At 42.2% G+C, this 19,712-nt stretch overlaps 1 protein-coding gene across 11 annotated transcripts in view; it reads right to left on the bottom strand.

Annotated features, from left to right (window-relative positions):
* Window positions 1-19,712, bottom strand: part of FMNL2 (formin like 2) — a 292,532-nt gene that overhangs the window by 24,276 nt on the left and 248,544 nt on the right. For all 11 annotated transcript variants that reach the window (XM_070507768.1, XM_070507771.1, XM_070507769.1 and 8 more), the window contains 6 exons: window positions 13,387-13,461; window positions 9,172-9,282; window positions 6,599-6,748; window positions 4,738-4,839; window positions 2,518-2,818; window positions 1,965-2,177 (listed from right to left, as the gene is read on the bottom strand). In XM_070507768.1, coding sequence (XP_070363869.1) covers window positions 1,965-2,177; window positions 2,518-2,818; window positions 4,738-4,839; window positions 6,599-6,748; window positions 9,172-9,282; window positions 13,387-13,461 — 952 coding nt within the window. The remainder of the gene's footprint in view (window positions 1-1,964; window positions 2,178-2,517; window positions 2,819-4,737; window positions 4,840-6,598; window positions 6,749-9,171; window positions 9,283-13,386; window positions 13,462-19,712) is intronic.

Here is a 19,712-nt window from a genome sequence, read left to right as displayed (position 1 = left end):
GTAGTAGGAAGAACCCAGGCAAAAAAATTAACCAGAGGGGACAAGAGCCATTCAGAAGGGAGCCTTGGACCTGCGCATCTCAGCCTCTTGGTTCTTTTGCTCTTTTGCCAAGGCAGTTCTGAGTTCCTAGTTCCGTTAGAGCTCAGGTGAATGGAAATGGAAGCCGTATCACACGTTAGGCTTTGCCAGAGAGAAGGGAGGCAGTACCAAAGGAGAGACACCACAGTGTCTCTCACTGCATGCCCTTCGGGGGCTACAAGGAAAGCCTACAAGTGAGCCCAGGTGCACACGACAATTCAAAGTGTTCACACACAGTCACAACAGCCTGTTGACAGAACAGATTCCTGAGGCTTGTTAAGAGGTTTTTTGTTTGTTTACATTGCGAAATCCAACAGTTCCAAAATGATACTCCTCCAACTTTTGTCCTTCAGAAGCAATAAAAGTTCTAGAAAAAAGCAGTAGATGGGGGAGACCTTGAAAGGTAGAAATAAGTCACGGGTTTACTGCAAACATTACTTTGAACAGGCATCTTGTGTGTTTCTTCCACAGTTTGTGTCTTTTTTTTTTTTTTGTGGAAGATTAGCCCTGGGCTAACATCTGCTGCCAATCCTCCTCTTTTGCTGAGGAAGCCTGGCCCTGAGCTAACATCCGTGCCCATCTTCCTCTACTTTATATGTGGGACGCCTACCACAGCATGGCATGCCAAGTGGTGGCATGTCCAAACCCGAGATCCAAACTGGCAAACCCCGTGCCGCCGAAGTGGAACGTGCGAACTTAACTGCTGCACCACCGGGCCAGCCACTCTTCCACAGTTTTATAGAAGGTGGGGTGGAAGCACTCACCGTGGACTTGATGTGGACCAAGTCTGCTATGGGTGGCTTTCGGGGGTCCAAAAGGGCTTCCATCATTAGGATGAACCAGCCTTAATGATTGTCGGGTAAAGCTGCTGACGGGACACTCCAAGGGACAGAGAGTGGGAAATCTTTGACAGCTGAGACTGGCTTTTAGGCTCTGGGTAAAAGGCTCTGAGAACTATCGCAGCCTTGGAAATGGAGACTATTAGAGGGGTAGTTCTTCGTGGGAAATAAGAGACCTCGTGAAGGGACTGAAGTGGATGAGGAAGCAGAATCATCCATGTCACAGGGATGGTACGGCAAAGCTCGGAGCAATTCCAAACGCCAGAGGAGCACGCCGTGACTGGGAAAATGGCTTGCAATATTTTAGAAAAGAGTAAAAATTCATTCCCATGAATCGAAAATAACAACTTATATTTCAAGGCATTCGAGCACCTCTCTTCCTCTGGCCCCACATCCACCCCTTTTTGTTCCTGGGTGAGGTAAGGATGGTGCATTCTATCCTGGTTAACAGGAGGACAACATGCTTATGTAGAGGCATTTCAAGGCATGCAGACACTGCTGTTGGCAACATTCCCCTTGAAGCGTGATTCCACTACAGTGAATTCTGATATCCTCAAATGCTCAGAAGAAATGCCTGGAAGGCTACAGCAGGCAATTACATAGAAAGGCATTTTCCCTTTTATAGATGGCATCTTGCACAAACATCTTCAAAAAAAGAGCCAGAAGCACCAGCAGCACTGTGTGTCAGAGCTCTGACTACTACAGAGGTCCAGAAGTGTTTGCTGGACCCAATGTAACGCACTGATCCCTAAGAAGGTAACTTGTCTCGCTTCCCTTCTCTAGGGGGGAGAAGCGAAGGTGGGAAGATGGTGTGAGATCAGAACTTCCTGCTAGGGAGAGAGTGACAAAGGCTGCTTAGAGGAAAATGCCTCCTGTGCTGACAACTTCCCCTTTACTGGCTGTATCAGCAGGAATGTTCTCATATTAAGAGGAGATGCATGTGACTGCAAAAGACCTGGACTTTGAAAGAATGGCTTTGAGCCTCTGGAGGGAAGATAAATGAGTATTTCTTACACAAGTACCTAGGTCTTAATTCTGTGCTCTTACCTGCTAATCCTGAGTTGAAAACCACTGTGGGTGAAGACGTCCCAGGCAGCGGGGGTGCAGAGGGAGGAGGGGGAGGTGGTAAAGGAGGAGCTGGCACAGTGTCAGCTGCAGGACCAGGGAGAGGTGGGGGTGGGGGAGGAGGTGGGGGAGGCGGGGGTGGGGGAGGAGGAGGGGGTGGTGGTGGCATAGGTGGGGTTGCTGGACCATTTTGCACTAGCAAAAGAAAAGAAACAAAGTGACTTTGGAAATAGGGGAACGGTTTTTCCTGCAATATGTCATATGCACCTAAAGTATCCAAAAGCAAAACACTGAAAAAAAACAAAGGATTTTTTTCAAAGGCTAAAATGTCCTCATTGACAAATGGGGAATATACGGCAACATACGTGAAATGAAGATTCATAACCTTAATCTCAAAATGTAAAGAGTACTTAAAATCAGTAATTAAAAGAACATGCCAACAACAGAAGACAAAGGACATAAATGAAAAGTGGATAAAAAAAGAAACACAAACGTCCCAATAGTACACCTCAGTTCTCCCACCAAGGCTTCTTACCTGCTTCAGGAGTGTCTGACGACGGAGGTAGCGCTGGAGGAGGAGGGGGCAAGGGTCCTGTGGAGGCGGCCCCCGTTATTTGTCCCACTGCCATGTCTGACGCCATGGACAATGTACCAGAAGCCACAACCGGCAGTATAGCGATGTCCCCATCCCCCTTCTTCTGAATTTTAATGGTCCCTTGTTTCTCCAGTTCATGAATCTTTTTTTCCAGGGTAGACTGTCTTTGAATGGCTTCTTCTTTTTCTTTGACCATCTTCCTTAATGTGTGAACCTGGGTATTTGCATCTTTGTAGATCTCCTGCAAAAGAGTCCATGGTCAAGAGTTTGTCTTCACATGACATTCGTACCTATTACCATCAGATCGGCAAACTGAGGATAAAAAAAACAACCAAATAAAACAGAAAAGGTTACTCATATATATATATATATATATATATATATAGGAGTTCTACAGACTCAGCCAACAAGTCCCATTGATATTCAACTGTTCACTCGTAATGTGTGCTATATATTCTAACAATTGTTATTACTAATGTGGCTTTCCATCAGTAAATGCAGCTAACTCAATTTTCCTTGTGGGTGGAGCGGAATAGGGCAGAGATAACCCAAGAATAATTTGATAGCTGACTTTGGAATATCCTGAGCATGTTCTGGTGGTGCATGTTTTCCTTTCAATTATTTTAAAATTCATTTGTAACTCCTAGACACATATCAGGAAAGGGCCCTAAATCAGACTTGGATAGAAGTCAGACTGGGATCAAAAATCTGCAAAGCATGGGGGCAACCCAGTGGTATAATGGTTAAATTCACGTGCTCTGCTTTGGCAGCCCAGGGTTTGCTGGTTCAGATCCCAGGTGTGGACCTACACACCGCTTATCAAGCCGTGCTGTCGTAGGCGTCCCACGTATAAAGTGGAGGAAGATGGGCACGGATGTTAGCTCAGGGCCAATCTTCCTCAGCAAAAAGAGGAGGATTGGCAGTGGATCTTAGCTCAGGGCTAATCTTCCTCACCAACAAAAAAAAAAATCTGCAAAGCATGGAATAATCTCCTCATGACTAACACGGGACTGACTGTTTTTGAATGGATTTCTCTGGCCTTCACAATGCTCCCCTGACCAAGCTCAGGACAGCAATAGTTGTGACATTTTCCCTTTGGTAATGCAGTTAAACAAAATAAGCCAATGCTCCCCTCCACTAATTACTTATTTCTGTCTAGGTCTTTAGTAGAAAACAAAGAAGTTACAATTGAAAGGCTGTCCCAGTTCCTTTCAGAAGGGCCCCCAGAAGTTCCAGTGAAAGGATTTTATGAAACTTACTTGTTGGGTCTTGTACACGTGATCTCTCCCCACAAACCTCTAGCAGGCAGGGAAACATTCTTCACACCCTGTCTATTACTAATAATCTGAGAGTCTGAACTTGAATTGAGTCCATATGCTACAACTTTGTCTCGATGGTGTGCCAGAAAATAAATTTCCTAGAGTTAACTGTAGGACATGTCAGAATATCAAGTAACACACACAGACATGATAACCTTCACATAAAATGTGCCATTTCATTAACAGTGGTGTAAAGGCAAGCCATTTGCCTGAAAGCCCTCCAGGCATTTTGGTGTTTTTATGTTCTGGACCATTCCAAGTACACGGATGGCACTCCATAAGTATCTGACACGGAAGGTAAAATAATGCTGAGGCCAAATAAAATAGCTGGGATTATCTGATAATAAAACAGTTAGGTTGTGCTTTGCCTTTTGTCTTTTTGGTGAACGCCATTAGGTCTCGCCTGTATTGTGATTTCACTGTTTCCATGGGAACCACCAAATCTGGTTTCAAGTAGAAGCAAAGAAGTAGAAAGAAGTCCAAATCCTAATAAAAATAAATAAGTGGCATGAATTAAATCCATGCTGTGTTTTTATTTCCAACCAAATGGGTGATCTACGAAATCAAACTCAGACTTGTCCAGATGGGAGAATATTGTTGCTCCCAAAACCTGTAATAGATAAGGCAGTCCTGAACCCCCAGCATCTGATTGCACACACATGTGTGTACAGACCCTAACTATGTGTACTTTTCATTTGAGTATCACCTCTGAAATGGTTCCAATAAATATGCTGCATCAATGCATTCCTCTGACATGAATGTATTCCGTGTTCTACTAGACTACAGCTGGAGCATATTCTCTGCAATGCCCATCTGGGGCGGTTGTCATCATCACACTTACTCGAACAACATCCAGCTCCTTGTTCCTCTGCATGAGCTGCTTTTCCAGTTCCACGATCTTGGACATGGCTTCATTCTCTGTGTCTTGCAGTTTTTCAGACAACTGTAAAGTTTTGAAAGGGAAGCTGTGTCACAACATAGGATCATTCTGATCAGGTCCTTGGTTCTCAGAAAGTGTAGCTCAAAGACCCGTCAGAAACCTGCATGTGTCCCACAAGTTGTTTTCTGGAAATGTTAATATTTATAATATGGTTCTGAATACATATTCATTTCCAACAGGAATAAATTTATACGTGAGCCTTAATAAAACCCATACGTCACTCCCTTAGTGTTTCAACACAGTGTTTCTCTCTCCATTTCTGCAGGGCCTAGCAAGGGTAGAGAATGGTAGTTAGAGAGGAGGGGAGGGCCACCTCTCTCTCCCTAAGAAGGTGCTATTAGGCAAAAGTTTTTGACAATTGTTGACCCAGAAAACCTGGTTCAGTTATTACAGGTAACCAGTTGAAAAAATACTACTGCTTGTTTTCACCCAAACTACCCAAACAATAAAAGTCATTTTGGAGGAGCAGTTCAAATAAGCAGGTGAACTACTACAACAGTAAGTGACAGAAGCATGGCTGTGCAATGCCAGCTGAGGCTTCAAAAGAAAGAGTAAGCATGTTATCAGTTATTCTTCCCATAAGGCTCTAAAATCGAGCAACTTCTAATTTCTCACATCTCACTGAAAATGATCACAAGTAAAGAAAATCAGGGAGGCAAGGTGAGGGGTAAGAGTGGAGATTAATGCTGATCAGGTTCAGAATATAATACACATATGTCAAGGGAAGAAACATCGGGCCCGTAAATGCTCTTCCTCGGCAGGTGCCAACCAGGTCACTGTAGCACTTACAAAGGGAGAGCTTTTGGCTCACCACCGCGGCTTACCCACAAGCCGTGAAGATGCCCATCTTCAGAGCGATGGGAAAAGATGCAAGACCATTAAGCACATGCAATACCCTTAACTAAGAAAATGCAGAGGAAAATGAACGGACTGTTCAAAGGGGGAAATACTATCCCTCCAAAAAAAGACAATTCATTTCACAATCAAGGACACTGTCAATCAGAGTTCATCAAAAGAATCTGGCCCTCACCATGCTTGGGTTTTTAAAAAGCACCGTTTTTCTGTTCATTCTTGCAGTACTTAAATATTTGTTTAATGGATGAACAAATGAACAACCCCTGAAGGCCTTTAGACTCATATTCAACTTGGTCTGTGGCAAGAAAAATCCCTCAAAGAAAAATGAGTCCCTGCCGCGATCCAGAGTTGACATTATACTGCGAGGACACTCTTCTTCAAAGAAGAGGACATACAGGAATGCTTGCTGACGTCCTTGAAAATGCCTACTGTTGAAACGACTCTATTTAGAAGTTGAGTAACCCTAAGGCAGGAATGTGCAGACATGCATCATGAAGACACTAGATCGTCCTGCCCACTGGCCTGTGTGGACACATTTGGTAGAAGATGACATATTCAGAAGAAGATACTTCTTCACCTGCGGCCACACTCACATATTTCAGTTGTATTTCCCTCTACGTGACGCCAATCATCTAACTCTCCTGTGCCTATAACTAAGATGGCCAGCAACCTGGACTCAGCAGAAACTGAGCAGGTGAGCTAAGGCAAGGCAATGGATTCCACTTAGCATTAACACACCTGCCTTCTCTGAAAGACCTCAGAATAGCTTCTGATAGCTCTCTATCTCAAGCTGAAGCTCATTCCCATACTCCAAATCCTTTCATTCACTGCCATAAAAGCTAACATTTATTCTGCTCTGCACCCAGTTGAAACATAAGCAATTTTCCCTCTTCTGAGATGTAGTTACATGAGAGATGTTTTCTTCCAGTTCTTCCACCCTCTCCAAGGCTGCATTCTTGGTTTCAGCATCTTCCAGGAGAGCTCCGACATCAAACACATTGTCCAGGTAAGCCTGAATCTGTACCTGCAGCTTGTCACTCTCAGTGTGTTTCAGCTTCTAAAAATCAAAATGCAAGAGAAGGCGGTGTTAGCATATCTGTGGAAATAGAACATATTTACCCAACAGCCTACACATGTTTTTGTTTGTTCCAAATAGTCCAGTCTTTCCCAAGAGAGGGTTTGATATATCCTCCTCCTTAAGAGAACTATGGAGTGACCATCTAAGAGGGTACCATCAGATTACTTTCTGGTGAATACCGTCTCCCAAATGTACAGACATTTCCTCCCTAAGCCTTCCTATACATCTATTCCCCATGTAGATATATTCCAACCTAAAACATTCCAATACAGGCGAAATCAGGACAATAGAAAAATTAAAAGCAGCTTCAAAAGGGAACAACAGTCACAGGTAACATAAAACCTGAGGGGTATCTGTGTAGCAGAAGAGGTTGAAGTGGGTGGTATCTTGCCCGGGTAGTGATGATAGTCCCCCAGTTGGGAGAGAGAGTTAAGTGGGAGGTGAGGTAGACACTAATAAAGTATATTAGCTCTGGGCTTATTTTAGCACAAATTGCTAGAAACCACCCTCCATGATTACTTCCCCAAGACGCTTTCCCAGCAAGAGGAGCGCAGGGCTCCCCAAAGCACAGATCAGGAAGCTTTCCCCCATTCACTGCATCCCGGGGGGAGGCATCCTAACGGAACTCAACTAGCTCTAAGGTGTAATGAGAAGTCAAGCGAATCTTCCTTACAAGTAACATGGAGAACACATGAGTGGCCAGAACAATATCTGGCACATGGATGATGCCAATAAACATTTACTGAACAAATCAACAGCTACTTACAAGGCTGAGTTTTTGTAAACAAAGGAAGTACTTATATATGGCTATAATGTTCTTCTAATCGCCTCTATCTATGAGTCCAGTATCAAAGGATCAAGAAGTTACAGAAATACAGAGTTCTGAAAAAGCTTAAATTTTTAAGAGGAATTCCATTCTACATAAATTCTCAGGAAAATAGATTTTTCTCCTAGGTCTAATTTGAAATCCTACAACTGAGCTTGTTCTGAAGAAAGTATGCTCCATCTTAGTTTAGGAGTCAGAACTGGAAAAGATTTCTGAATAGCGGCAAAGGCTGGAAAGGAAAACAGAGATTAAGCTTTGTGGGATTTTCCACAAGCTTCACAATGAATAACAGGCACTGACCGATGAGTTACTACCTCCCACTGTACCCTGGAGCCCGCAGTGAGCTCTGTGCGGCCATCACAAGACTGAACCCAGAACACCTTAGGAATCTACACACCCAATTTTTGGTCCCATACTGCCATTCTCAGAGCATGTGGGGAAAGAAAACCGACAAACTTTGATCTCAAAGCAGGAAAAAAACTGGATTCCAATACAATATTTTGTCAAAGATATCAGTGGGTCTTTAAATGGGAAAACAACTCAAACAACTCTCTAATGGAAATCCATCATGTTTCTCCCTGTGTAGACTCTTCAGACAACAATAAGGCCAGTCTAGCCCAGGACCCCGCAGTTGGTCTGATGAGGCCCTGAGCTCCAAAGTAACCAATTCTGCAATTCCACCTTGCAAAGAACTGAGGGTACATTCTGTGTAATTCCCTGGCTTCACCCTCTAATGAAGAGGGGCAGCTGAACTCTGGAGATGTCCAAGAAAAGTACTTCTGTCTATCTTCTTCATAGCTAGAAACAGCCTTGAAATTGAGGTCAACCATCCTTGCCCTATCACTAATAGTCTTCCAAATTCAAGCCAACCACTCCTATATAGAGGGGAAAACAAAACCCCCCAAGAGTCCAAGGACAAGGGTACATCCTGCGCACACAGAGCTACTCAAGTCCATTTACGATTTTCACATCAACTTTGTTTCTAAGCTGAAGAACCTGAGGGAACTGGCTGAGCATTGGTAAGGGAGCGGGAGAAAGAGAAACTTTAGATCCCCTTCTCCGAAGAACTAAACGTGGAACTTCTGAAGCTACAAGCACTCTAAGCAGAATTTAACAGCTACATGAAGAAGTCTCCTAGTGTCGATTTCCTCATTTTTTTGATGCACTAAGCATTTATTCAACCCTCCACAGCAGTCTTGGTTTGACTTCCTCTGCCCAGATGGGGTCCCCAGAGTAAGGAAGAATGCAAATTGCTCAACAGCACAGATGAAGGGGACAACGAGACTGGACCCAGACAGAGCTCGGCAGCAGACGAAAACTGCAGCAAGGCTACACGAGGTGATCTGACTCCAGGGCCAAACAGCTGCTGGCAGAAGACAGCCTAGGGTCCCAGGGGGCCAGCAGGAATCCAGTTTCTCTGGCAGACTGCATCACTCAGATTGGTCCCTTTTAACTAGCACTAGAGAAGTTAACTACATAGGCTTTAAGCGTTCTTTAGTCACTACGGAAGTGTATCTTTGAGGGTAAGTGATAAATCAAGTCTTATGTTGGAGACAAAGGTTACAGCTATACTTACATCCAAGTATTCGTCCAGGCCTAACTTGGTAAATTCATACTGGAGGTGAACTCTGAAATTCATGTCTTCTACTGAATGGACTACAATATTAATAAACTGCATAGAGGCCACCTGAAATGAAATTGCCAATGGGTGAGACAGCTCCAAACTTGTTTTCTCAGTTTAATCATAAGCACATGCTTTTAACTGCATAAATCTAAGCTCACTTACCAATTTCCTTTTCCTTCATTTCATTAGGTCTTTAAAAATATTTTATATATTTTTTTAAATTTAAAAGTCATAAAGGTACCACAATAAGATACCATTTCACATCCACTAGGATGGCTACAATCAAAACAAAAGACCATAACAAGTGTTGGCAAGGATGTGGAAAAATTGGAACCCTCATCCATTGTTGGTTGGGACGTCAAATAGTGCAGCCACTTCAAAAAGTCTGACAGTTCCTCAGAATTGTTAACTACAGTTACTACACGCCTCAGCAATCACACTTCTAGGTATATAACCAAGAGAAATGAAAATATATGTCCATATAAAAACTTGTACACAAATGTTCATAATAACAAAAAAGCAGGGGGCAAAAAAACAATGAGCATTAACTGATAGATTAAAAAAACATGATATATCCATACAACACAATATTACATGACAATAGAAAGGAATGAAGTACTGATATGTGCTACAACATGGACGAACTTGAAAATGTTATGCTAAGTGAGAAAAGTCAGTCACAAAAGACCACATATATTATGACTCCATTCATATAAAATATCCAGAATGGCAAATCTAGAGAGACAGAAAGCAGGTTAGTAGTTGCTTAGGACTGGGCATGGGGAAAATGGGGCGTGACTGCTAATGGGTAGAGGGATCCGTGCAGAGGCAACAAAATATTACACTGCAGGTGTAATTCAGGGAACTGAATTACAACCCTGCAAAAATACTAAAAATATGTTGAACTGTACACTTCATTTTTTTGGTTTCTTATTGTTTTTATTTGTGAGGAAGATTGGCCCTGAGCTAACATCTGTGCCAGTCTTCCTCTATTGTATGTGGAATGCCACCACAGCATGACTTGATGAGTGGTGCTATGTCCACGCCCGGGATCCAAACCTGCAAACCCCAGGCCACTGAACTAGAATGTGTGAACTTACCCACTATGCCACCAGGCTAGCCCCATGAACTGTACACTTTAAATAGGTAAGTTGGATGGTATGTTAATTATATCTCAGTAAAGCTATTTTTAAAAAGTCTTATAGGTATATCAAACAAACTGTGTTAGTTATTACAGGTATATTGCAGAAAAATGTAAAAACTATTACAAAGAACATTTAAATCACCTATAGTGGCCCCACAAGATAACTTCTAACATTTCACTGTGGGCCCCACCATTCTAACAGGATCTTAACGGAACCTTTGACCCATTTTTCCATTTTAAACAATCAACCAGTTTCCATTCCATAAAAGCCTTGGATTTACTGTTTTCTTCCCACAACTGCATCAGTGGCCCTGAGACCTGCCCCAGAGAAAGCCAGTCCCCACACTGGTAAGTCACAGAACAGAGTTCAACAGATCTATTTTGCTTTTAATAGTGACAGTCAGTTTATTTATGGTGAAAATATCTTACTAATGCTCTTCCTCTATGGTTAAACAGAGTCTCCTGCAAGAAGGCAAATGATTGACGGACCCAGATTCACATTTACTCTGAAAATTGCCTTACTCTTCCTCTCTCCGCCAAACCCATTTCCTTTATCTTTTTGTAAATTGTTTTAATCCAGTTAGATTCCTCTTTGAGTATATGTTATACATTGGATATCTTGGAAGATGTGTAAACTCTCTAGGTTATAAGAGGACGCTATTGAAATTGACTAAAAAATTACTTCAAATTCTTTAGTTAAATGAACTAAAGAAGATTTTCTCAGTTTTTTCTTTTGTCCACAAAAATTAGAGAAAAAGGTCTTATGCTACATTAGAAAAATTTATATTATATTTTTATGAGGAATATGTTGTTTGGGAGGTTGTACGACTTAACTGCATTCCTAAGACAGTTTATGAAAAGCCTCATTTTCTGGAGGAAAAATATGGTTGGATTCTGGCATCTTTCCATTTCTCTTCTGAAAGCATGTCTAAATGATCTGTTGAGTTTTATGATATGCCTAAGAGGAAACTATTTGCTAGGTGACACATGAATCGAGCACATAGTACCTGGACACTAGCAGCCTCTAAAAATGGTTCCTCAATGTATGTACATATAAACAAATGAACTCACAAGAAATACACTCTCATCTGTAAACAGTGCAGACATTTGAAAGGACTTAATATAATTTCAGCAGAAACTCAAATGGCAGAGAGATACGCTAGGTATGGTAAATGAGTGAGGTGGGCCATGTATAATACAATAGGGAATGGTGTGGACTGTGATGAACTAGAAAGGATATCTTCAGACAAAAGAATAAAGGGCTACTTGACTCCTGCAGCTGATACTCTGCAAGAACAGAGGCCTAGTGTTACCAGAAATGTTTAAGAAAAGCAGAAATCTGTATTTTTATGAGTAATTTCCAAATTTGGGTGGGGGGGACATCACTGTCAGACTAAACTCACAAGCCTGTAGGCTGGCTTCAGCCTGAAAGCCTGCAGTTTGCAAACTCAGCTTTAAGGAACAAATAAGTTCCCCCTATCAGGGCAGAGGAAAGAAACTGTAGGTTAGCCAGGGCATGACTTTGTTATGCATGTATCACCGGCGCTAACGTTAGCCTCAAACATGCCAAAGAAATTCTAATAACAAGAACTAAAAAGTTAATGTAAAAGTATTCTTGTTTCACATTTATTTTTTACCTTTTTAAAAGGCAAACAACATGCTTTATGGAACAGAAAAGCTGCTCTATAAAGGTCTTCATCTTTCTGACTGATTTTGGAAGGGGCTGAGGGCTAGGATGCATGCAAAATTTGAAGACTGGGGAAAAACGTTCACATAAAAGGGTTAGAAATCTGCAAAGCTGTGTTCCATGTTTTACAATCACTAAAGCAATTCAAATGAAAACTTTTCCTGGCATCCAAGCACACGTTTTAGAAGAGTCCACAATGACTGGGGATCCACTCCAGGCTAGAAGTGATCTGGTAAGATCTCCCGGGTTCCCCAGTTCCCTGGCTTGACTGGATTAGGTCAAAGAAAGACTGCAGACTGGGGTGCACTCCGGGGTAATCTGTCTCAGGAAATTCTCTCTAGTAGATTCCATCTTCAGGCCAGGATTAAGATTTAGGTATATGAATTCAGAAGTGCTCAAACTCCTTTTGCTGTTCGTGCCTGAAGAGGACAGTCCTGCCGCTTGGCCCCAGGTTCCTGAATGTGATCCACCCTGCTAAGGCGATCTGCAGTAGGAGTCCACCCCACAGAATTACCAGAGCAGGAAAGAGATCACAGGGGGAGGATCACGGCTCTATGCTAATCGTGGGGGACACGTAGAGTCAATTTTAAGAACCAAAGCACTTTAGTCTTTGAGAAGTCTGGAGAAGGCCCCCAGCTGAGATGTGCAAAAGACAAATTGGTCAAGATTCTTGGTTTCTATCTACAGGATTCTTCTGCAGCACTATCGACAGGTAAAGCTGGCAAGTGCAGGCATTCGCACCAGGAGTTAACTTCTTTGTCTCAAATGCATGGCTTTACTCTATTTTGCTGTAAATAATTAGTGCTTCTGGCCTTTATTATAGTGTGTATGCAAGGAACAAAACTGTAAATAAGCACCATAAAGGGAAAATACAGATTAAGGACACTCTAGGGGCCTGCCTGGCCTGGTGGCATAGTGGTTAAGTTCACGTGCTCTGCTTCGGCAGCCCAAGGTTTGTGGGTTAGGATCCTGGGCGCAGACCTATGCACCACTCATCAAGCCATTCTGAGGTGGAATCCCACATACAAAACAGAGGAAGACTGGCACAGATGTTAGCTCAGCAACAATCTTCTTCAAGCAAAAAGAGGAACATTGGCAACAGACGTTAGCTCAGGGCCAATCTTCCTCACCAAAAAATAAATAAAATTTAAAAAAGAATAATTAAAAAAAAGGACACTCTAGATTGGATCTATACCATATCATACTCAATTTCCTGTCCTTTGTAACATTTACATGCATATACATACATACACATACATATATAAATATGAATGGATTTAGGAAAAAGGGCTGAAACTGAGTTTGCTTTATTGAATGTAGTACTGAAATAACTCACCATAAAATCTATGTTATTGTCTTCATTCCTGAAATGTTCCATCAACTTCTCAAAGCGCTGTTTTTCTCCACAGACCTGAAACACACATTTTCACCACGCACATGAAATTCCAAACATAAGCAGTCTAAAATTAGATGCAGAAATTTTAGCATTAATAATGATTTCCAGAATATCCTTTTTTCCTTCTCTCACACACTATGCACTTCTTCTCTAAGTTAGTTTAGTAACAAATAGCAACATGAGCCAGGACCAAAACCTGATCCTTGGGTTTGTTTTCGCATGTTCTCTTGAAATTTTGAAATCTTATCAAATGTGTTTTTCTTTCATTGGTTATCTTTGCAGTTCTGTCAATTTTTTAGCCTGCATTCAGAAGCCTAGAATGTTGTTTATGATTCAAAATAAAAGAGAGAGACCCGTTTTCCTTTTTACAAAAGCACTTTTAAAACAGAGATGCTAAAAGATTTGAATAATTTAGTATTTAAATTCCTTGAAAAGCAGATTGAAAATGTTCCTATTATGTCTAACTGAATCAAATAATTTTAGTGCATAAACTACAACACAGAAGTAGACGATCTGGGAAGCTATATTAACCCATTCAAGGTGAGTATAGAAATAAGCAGTAATTTCTGAAGTTGCTCCCCAGAGGTCTGAAATAATATGCATTCAGCTCAAACGAATGCTTTAGTTGGACTGGTGAAAGAAGTAGATAAAATACCATGAACTCCAGGGCCTAAGGCAGCTGCAGACACATGGAATTAAATACACGGAGTTAAAAAGCATAGAGTCAAAGAAAGATTTGCACAAAATAATAACTCTGAAGACTTATTCCCAAAATCAAAGGATAAACTTTAATTCTGACAGTGTCCCTAGCTACCTTTTTTGGAGCCCCCTGGTTTATTCATTCTGCCTTCAGAATATATTTACCTGGACACCTACGCGCTACACATTGTATTAGTAAAAACACAGTCTCTTAACATTCTGCAAATTTAATCCAGGTTTCACATTCTTAACTAAATGATCTGCTTCCATTTCTGATCTTAGGGATACTCAGGCCAATTCTAAAGAATTCTCCTAAAGTGGTATTTCATAATGCTATAACGCAGCCATTTAATTCCATCATACTAAATTCTATGTGACTCTCTCTATATATTTTGGTGAACAGAAAGTCCCATGAAGGCAGCAATTTCATGTTTTGTTCACTCCTCTATCCCTACCATCTAGAACAATGCCTAGCACAGCGTAGGTTCTCAATAATATTTGCTGAATTGCACTGAACAGAGGATAAACAAGTAATTATATTAAAACACACTTAAGGAAAGAGTCAGTGACTTACTACTCTCCATCACATTGGTGAAACAAGAACCGTCAGACCACTGTGGTCAGGAGTAAATCTTTAGTGCTGGTTCCTGTGCTTAACCCGTGTGCTGAGAACGTGAAGGTGAACTGACTTCGACCCCTGAGCCCTTCTAGTCTTAAAGCAACTTAATTTTCTCAATAGATTCAAACCACGGTTGACTGTATTCTGATAACCAATCTCCATTTACTTATATCTGCCTTAATAAAAAATAATTACAAAAGACAGAGGAACAGTGCATGGGCCCAGTCTGCAGGACGAGGAGGAGGCTCCAGGAGAAGGGAGAGTTTACAAAGCACATGTGTCCAATCCCATCCTGAAGAACGTGATCAGCAGGCCCCGGCAGGGCTGGGGTGATGTGGGCATGTACAATTGTAAAAGCACTATAGACCATTTTGATGCTCTGCAAAGGGTGAGAACCAGGGATTTCGAGGGGTATCATGTTCTGCCCCTGCTCCAACGAGCCCCCCTAGAGAATATGCAGGAAGTTCCTGGAAACAAAAGATCTGTGGAAGGAGGATGAGGCAGTGCAAGATGAGCTCCTTAGACTACATCAGTCACATCTCGTGCCCAAAGGCACAAGTGTCCCTAGCCTGCAAAAAGGGCCCAGTGGGTGAAAACTGCCAAGGCTTGGTATACACAAGGTCAGAATTACAACCTGAATTTTCCTTAAGAGAAACCTCAGTGTAAGAGCTTGTTCCCCAGGGGAATGGTTTACTTCAATCTGTTCTGGGAGGTTGGTAGTGGCAGGAGGAAGGAAGAGAGGCAGTCTTGGATCTAGGGATGGCTACCAGCTGTCCTGAGCAGCAGGCCATGATCAATGTTCTGTTGTGCGACTAGGCAATCACCCAACTAGAAGAGGCAACAGCTAACAATGAACAGCGATGATGAATATAATTCCTAGGAGGGCAAAGCCCTTGGAATCAAAGAATGTCAGAAATCTGGAAAGCACCTTGGGTAATCCACCTCAACTTATGAGACTGATACCTAGACAGATCAAAAGCCCCCAACGTGATGAAAGGTCAACCAGGTCCCCAACTGCCGGCCTGATGTTCTTTCTCCCACACAGTCCAGAACGTTCAGATAAACAGACACCATTTAAGACTATAGTTAAAGCATTCCAAAATTATCTGAGACACCAACAGAGATGAAAAACGTTATTATAAAAAGCACAGTCATTACATTGTGCATACATTTGATGTCCACGCATCAGAATCTTCCAAGGTACTTCTAAATATGGCAGATACCTGGAGTCTAAATCAAGACATAAGGAAGGAGAATCTCAAGACAGAACTAGGAATGTGTTTCTAAAAAGTACTCACAGTCCTTGGACCAGCATTTGGGAACCAGTAGCTTATACAATATTAGACTAGCTGATTAAACCCTCAGCCTTTACTACCAATTGTAAACTGGACAGTTGGCTTATTAACTCTCCAACTCACTCAACCTCCAATTTAATAACACAAATAAAGAAACAGTTATTATAACTGGGTATCATAGGAATGCTGCAAGGATTGGCCTACTGCCCCTGCATAGGTACAATGAATAATAAGGTAACTCCCAAATAATAAGGGATAGCGTCCAGGTCGTTAGAGAAAATTGATTTTATGTGGCTGAGGAAAGTACATGTGGGCAGCAACAAAACAAACTATTCATAGCCTGTTAATATACATAGATGGCATCAAATCCAGAACAATCAATTTTAGATTAATTTCATACAGGGTAAAGATCCCAAAAATCACTGGACTAGCCCGGTAGACAGGACTGAAATAAACATTAAGAAGAGCCTTGAACATACGCATTTCTTTAGAAATCCCTCATTCTGTCACCAGACAAATTCATGCTGAGAACATGTGTTATGAAACAGAGAAATACCTTTAATCTTCAAAAGTAACAGACTTAAATATCTTCCAATTTATAGCTGCTACAAACTCGGGGAAAAGAATCCAAATGCACAAGAGGACATGCTGCCAAAACAGATGCCAGCTTTGGGAAACCATGAGAGAATGATCTGACTGACCACTCTTCTCATCCACTGCAAGAACAAGAGCCCCTCCCAGCAGCTCCACCAAACCCCCTCCAGAAAAGTTCAGTTAGAATGCTCTGCAGCCAATCTCAACTGAGGAGCTCAGGGTGGTATTTTCTGACATGTTCCACAGGAACAGCATGGATTCCAGAGGCCCCCTTCGTTTCTGCTAAAGGAAAGGAAGCATGCAAACCAGATTCACATTTGTTTCTACACTACTTTAGCAATCACTAAACAAGTGTATACTACAATCCCACAGGAAATGGGAAGACATGTTTGCGGAAGGTTGGTAAAAGTCATGTCTCACATCAAAGCAAAGTCGTCTTAGCTCATACAGCTCACATCTGGACCACCCCCACACACTTGGTTCCAATGGGACCATCATGGCTGAACACGACTCTTCTCTCCATGGAAATTGGCCTCGTTTTAGAAAAGTGGTGAGGATGAAAGGAACGAGACGTTGACTCTCAGTCAATTTCAAAATCCACATATTGGCCTTCATGAGGATGCTCTCAAGGGCTTCATCAACACATATATAAAAGTCAGCAGCGTATTTGCATGCATACATATTGCATTTTATATACTGCTGCACATAACTTCCATGTACCAACAAAGGCCAGATAATATATGATTTGAAAACTTTCAAGTAAAAAAACTGTACTATTGCAACTGAAATCTGTCATTTCTTGACTTTAGCATTCACTGGTATTTCTCATTCCCCCACTAGCTTTAACACCAATTTCCTATAACAGTAACAAGTAGCCACAAGTAGGTGGAGTAGGGAGCGAATTGAAGAGACACAGCCATACAAATGCTGAACAGAGACTGGAGAGAAGCCCTTCTGTGCCTTAAATCACTCCATCAGGAATTAGACTTCCACTGCTTAGCAGCCAAGGCTACCAGAAATTAAGTGAATTGGCAGAAAAATAAAAGTATATGCTCTGGAAAAGCATGCACTCTACTGTAAACCTGAAAGGCATCTTCACGTATAAATCATTTATAAATCAGTCTCAAGTGAATAAATTCACCAACCCTGAAAACACGCAGGCTGGGATCCTGGACAGCAGACTTGAGTCTGCTAGCACAGCCACCCATCTACCCTTCCCTGTGGGGTCCTGCCTAACACATCCAGCCCCCTCTTGGCACCTTCAAGCTCTAACACTGACGGAGGTGAAGGGATATGAGGGCAAAAATTGGACTATGTGGAGTATTAAACAGGGGACCAGAGAACCTAGGTCATACGACATGGCTCTGCTACCACCCCACTGTGAGCTTGGAGAACTCAAGGAACCTCTCTGACTTTGGTTTTCACATCTCTCAATTTGAGTGCCTTATATTACACCATTGGTTCAAGCCCTGCTCTAAGAAGCCATAAGGGTTACAGAGGAACACTGGGGGCTCCAAAGATGGGGGGTTTGGCAGAGAAAGGAAAAGCAAAAACAAGTAAGGTTCTTGGGACTTCTATTCTCATTTATCCAACTCTGCTTTATTATACTGACTTGTCTGGTAAGACTTCCTTTGGAAAAAAAGAGTTTCATTGAAGGTTTTCATTACTAATAAAAGTTGGAAAAAAATCTCTCAATCAATATCTTGAAACTGTAAAATTCTAATCCAGGCATGGCAATATAACATGATATTCCCACGCTGACCAGCCTGGAAGTTCCAAACAAACCAAATGTAGAGATGTCCTCGGCTACACAGGCCCCAAGTACCCATCATAAGGACCAACACTATGTCTGGGCATCGGCTCACTGGTGCTGGGAAGCAGACCGATCTCGCCCTGCCCAGAGAAAAGGGGCCACACTCAGGATAGCAAGACACATTTTCACTTCAAGGAGAGCTGAAGTGAGAGCACAACTGAGCCAAAACCCAGCTCAACTCTGTTCTCCAACATCTGCAAAAGACATTTCCGAAGATGTCCCAAACCATGTGGATAAATCTAGGGCCCTGCATGTTAAAGAGGCGGGGGTTTAAAGCATCTCAAAGGGTGGGCAGAGGTTAGGGGATGATTTCCCTAAAGGCCAATAGCGGAGAAAAGATGGTTTCACAAAAGCCTTGCAATGAAGAGTATTATCTTGCTAGCCAGATGTTGAAATGAACAACAGATTGCTGGCCTTCAGCCACTGCTCCCTCCCCCTTCAAGGTCAGTGACTGTCTTTGGCTTCCCCCAGCAACAACTCCCAGGGCACCAGACAAAGTCTGCAGTCAGATCGAGGCCCGATCTTATGAGGTGGCTATAAAATGTGCTTCTGGGTTAGTTATATAAAAATTAAAGGCCCCTTGCTTAAGTGTTTCCTTCTTGCTCTGTCGCCTGGCGCCTGCCTCAATCCTTTCTTTTGTTCTTCTCACAATTGGCCCTTGTGATCCGCAGGGCTCCCTGCAGGAAGGCACCGTCTTAGAGGCACAGTCTGTGATGACTAATTATACCACCCTTCTCCGGTCTGCTGGGGAACAAAAGTTTCATTTTCTTTTCAGGGCTGCATGAAGTAAATAGTTATTTCAGAGTTAGGCCTAGGTGAGAAGCATCTTCCACCTTCTATTGAGAGGACCCGCAGTCTCTGGGTTAGCTGATGCCAGGATGGCCTAATGAAACCACTTTTCTTGGATGCTCTGTGGTTGTTGGGGTCTATGATCTTTTTCCCCTGAGGTGACCACACATTTCATACCCTAACACCAAACGGTTGCTGTGACAGAAGCAGATCACCCTGACCTGTTGCTGGCTCTCACGTCTCCTTGAGATTTAAAGGTGAAAATGTTCATCAAATCGAAGCACTCTGAAATGAAACCACCTTCTCTCATTCCACAGGAATAAAAACTAATAGCAGCTAAATAACCGAACGTACTCTACCATCTAGTCAGCTCTCCTTCCTCACAAATGAATAAAGTATTTATATCTATCTCAGACTGGCAGACATCTGATTATGAGCCCGAGGTTTCATCAACATA

Source organism: Equus asinus, chromosome 4 (assembly GCF_041296235.1).
Source record: "Equus asinus isolate D_3611 breed Donkey chromosome 4, EquAss-T2T_v2, whole genome shotgun sequence".
Lineage (NCBI taxonomy): Eukaryota > Metazoa > Chordata > Mammalia > Perissodactyla > Equidae > Equus > Equus asinus.
This window is presented reverse-complemented; position numbering and strand designations above follow the sequence as displayed.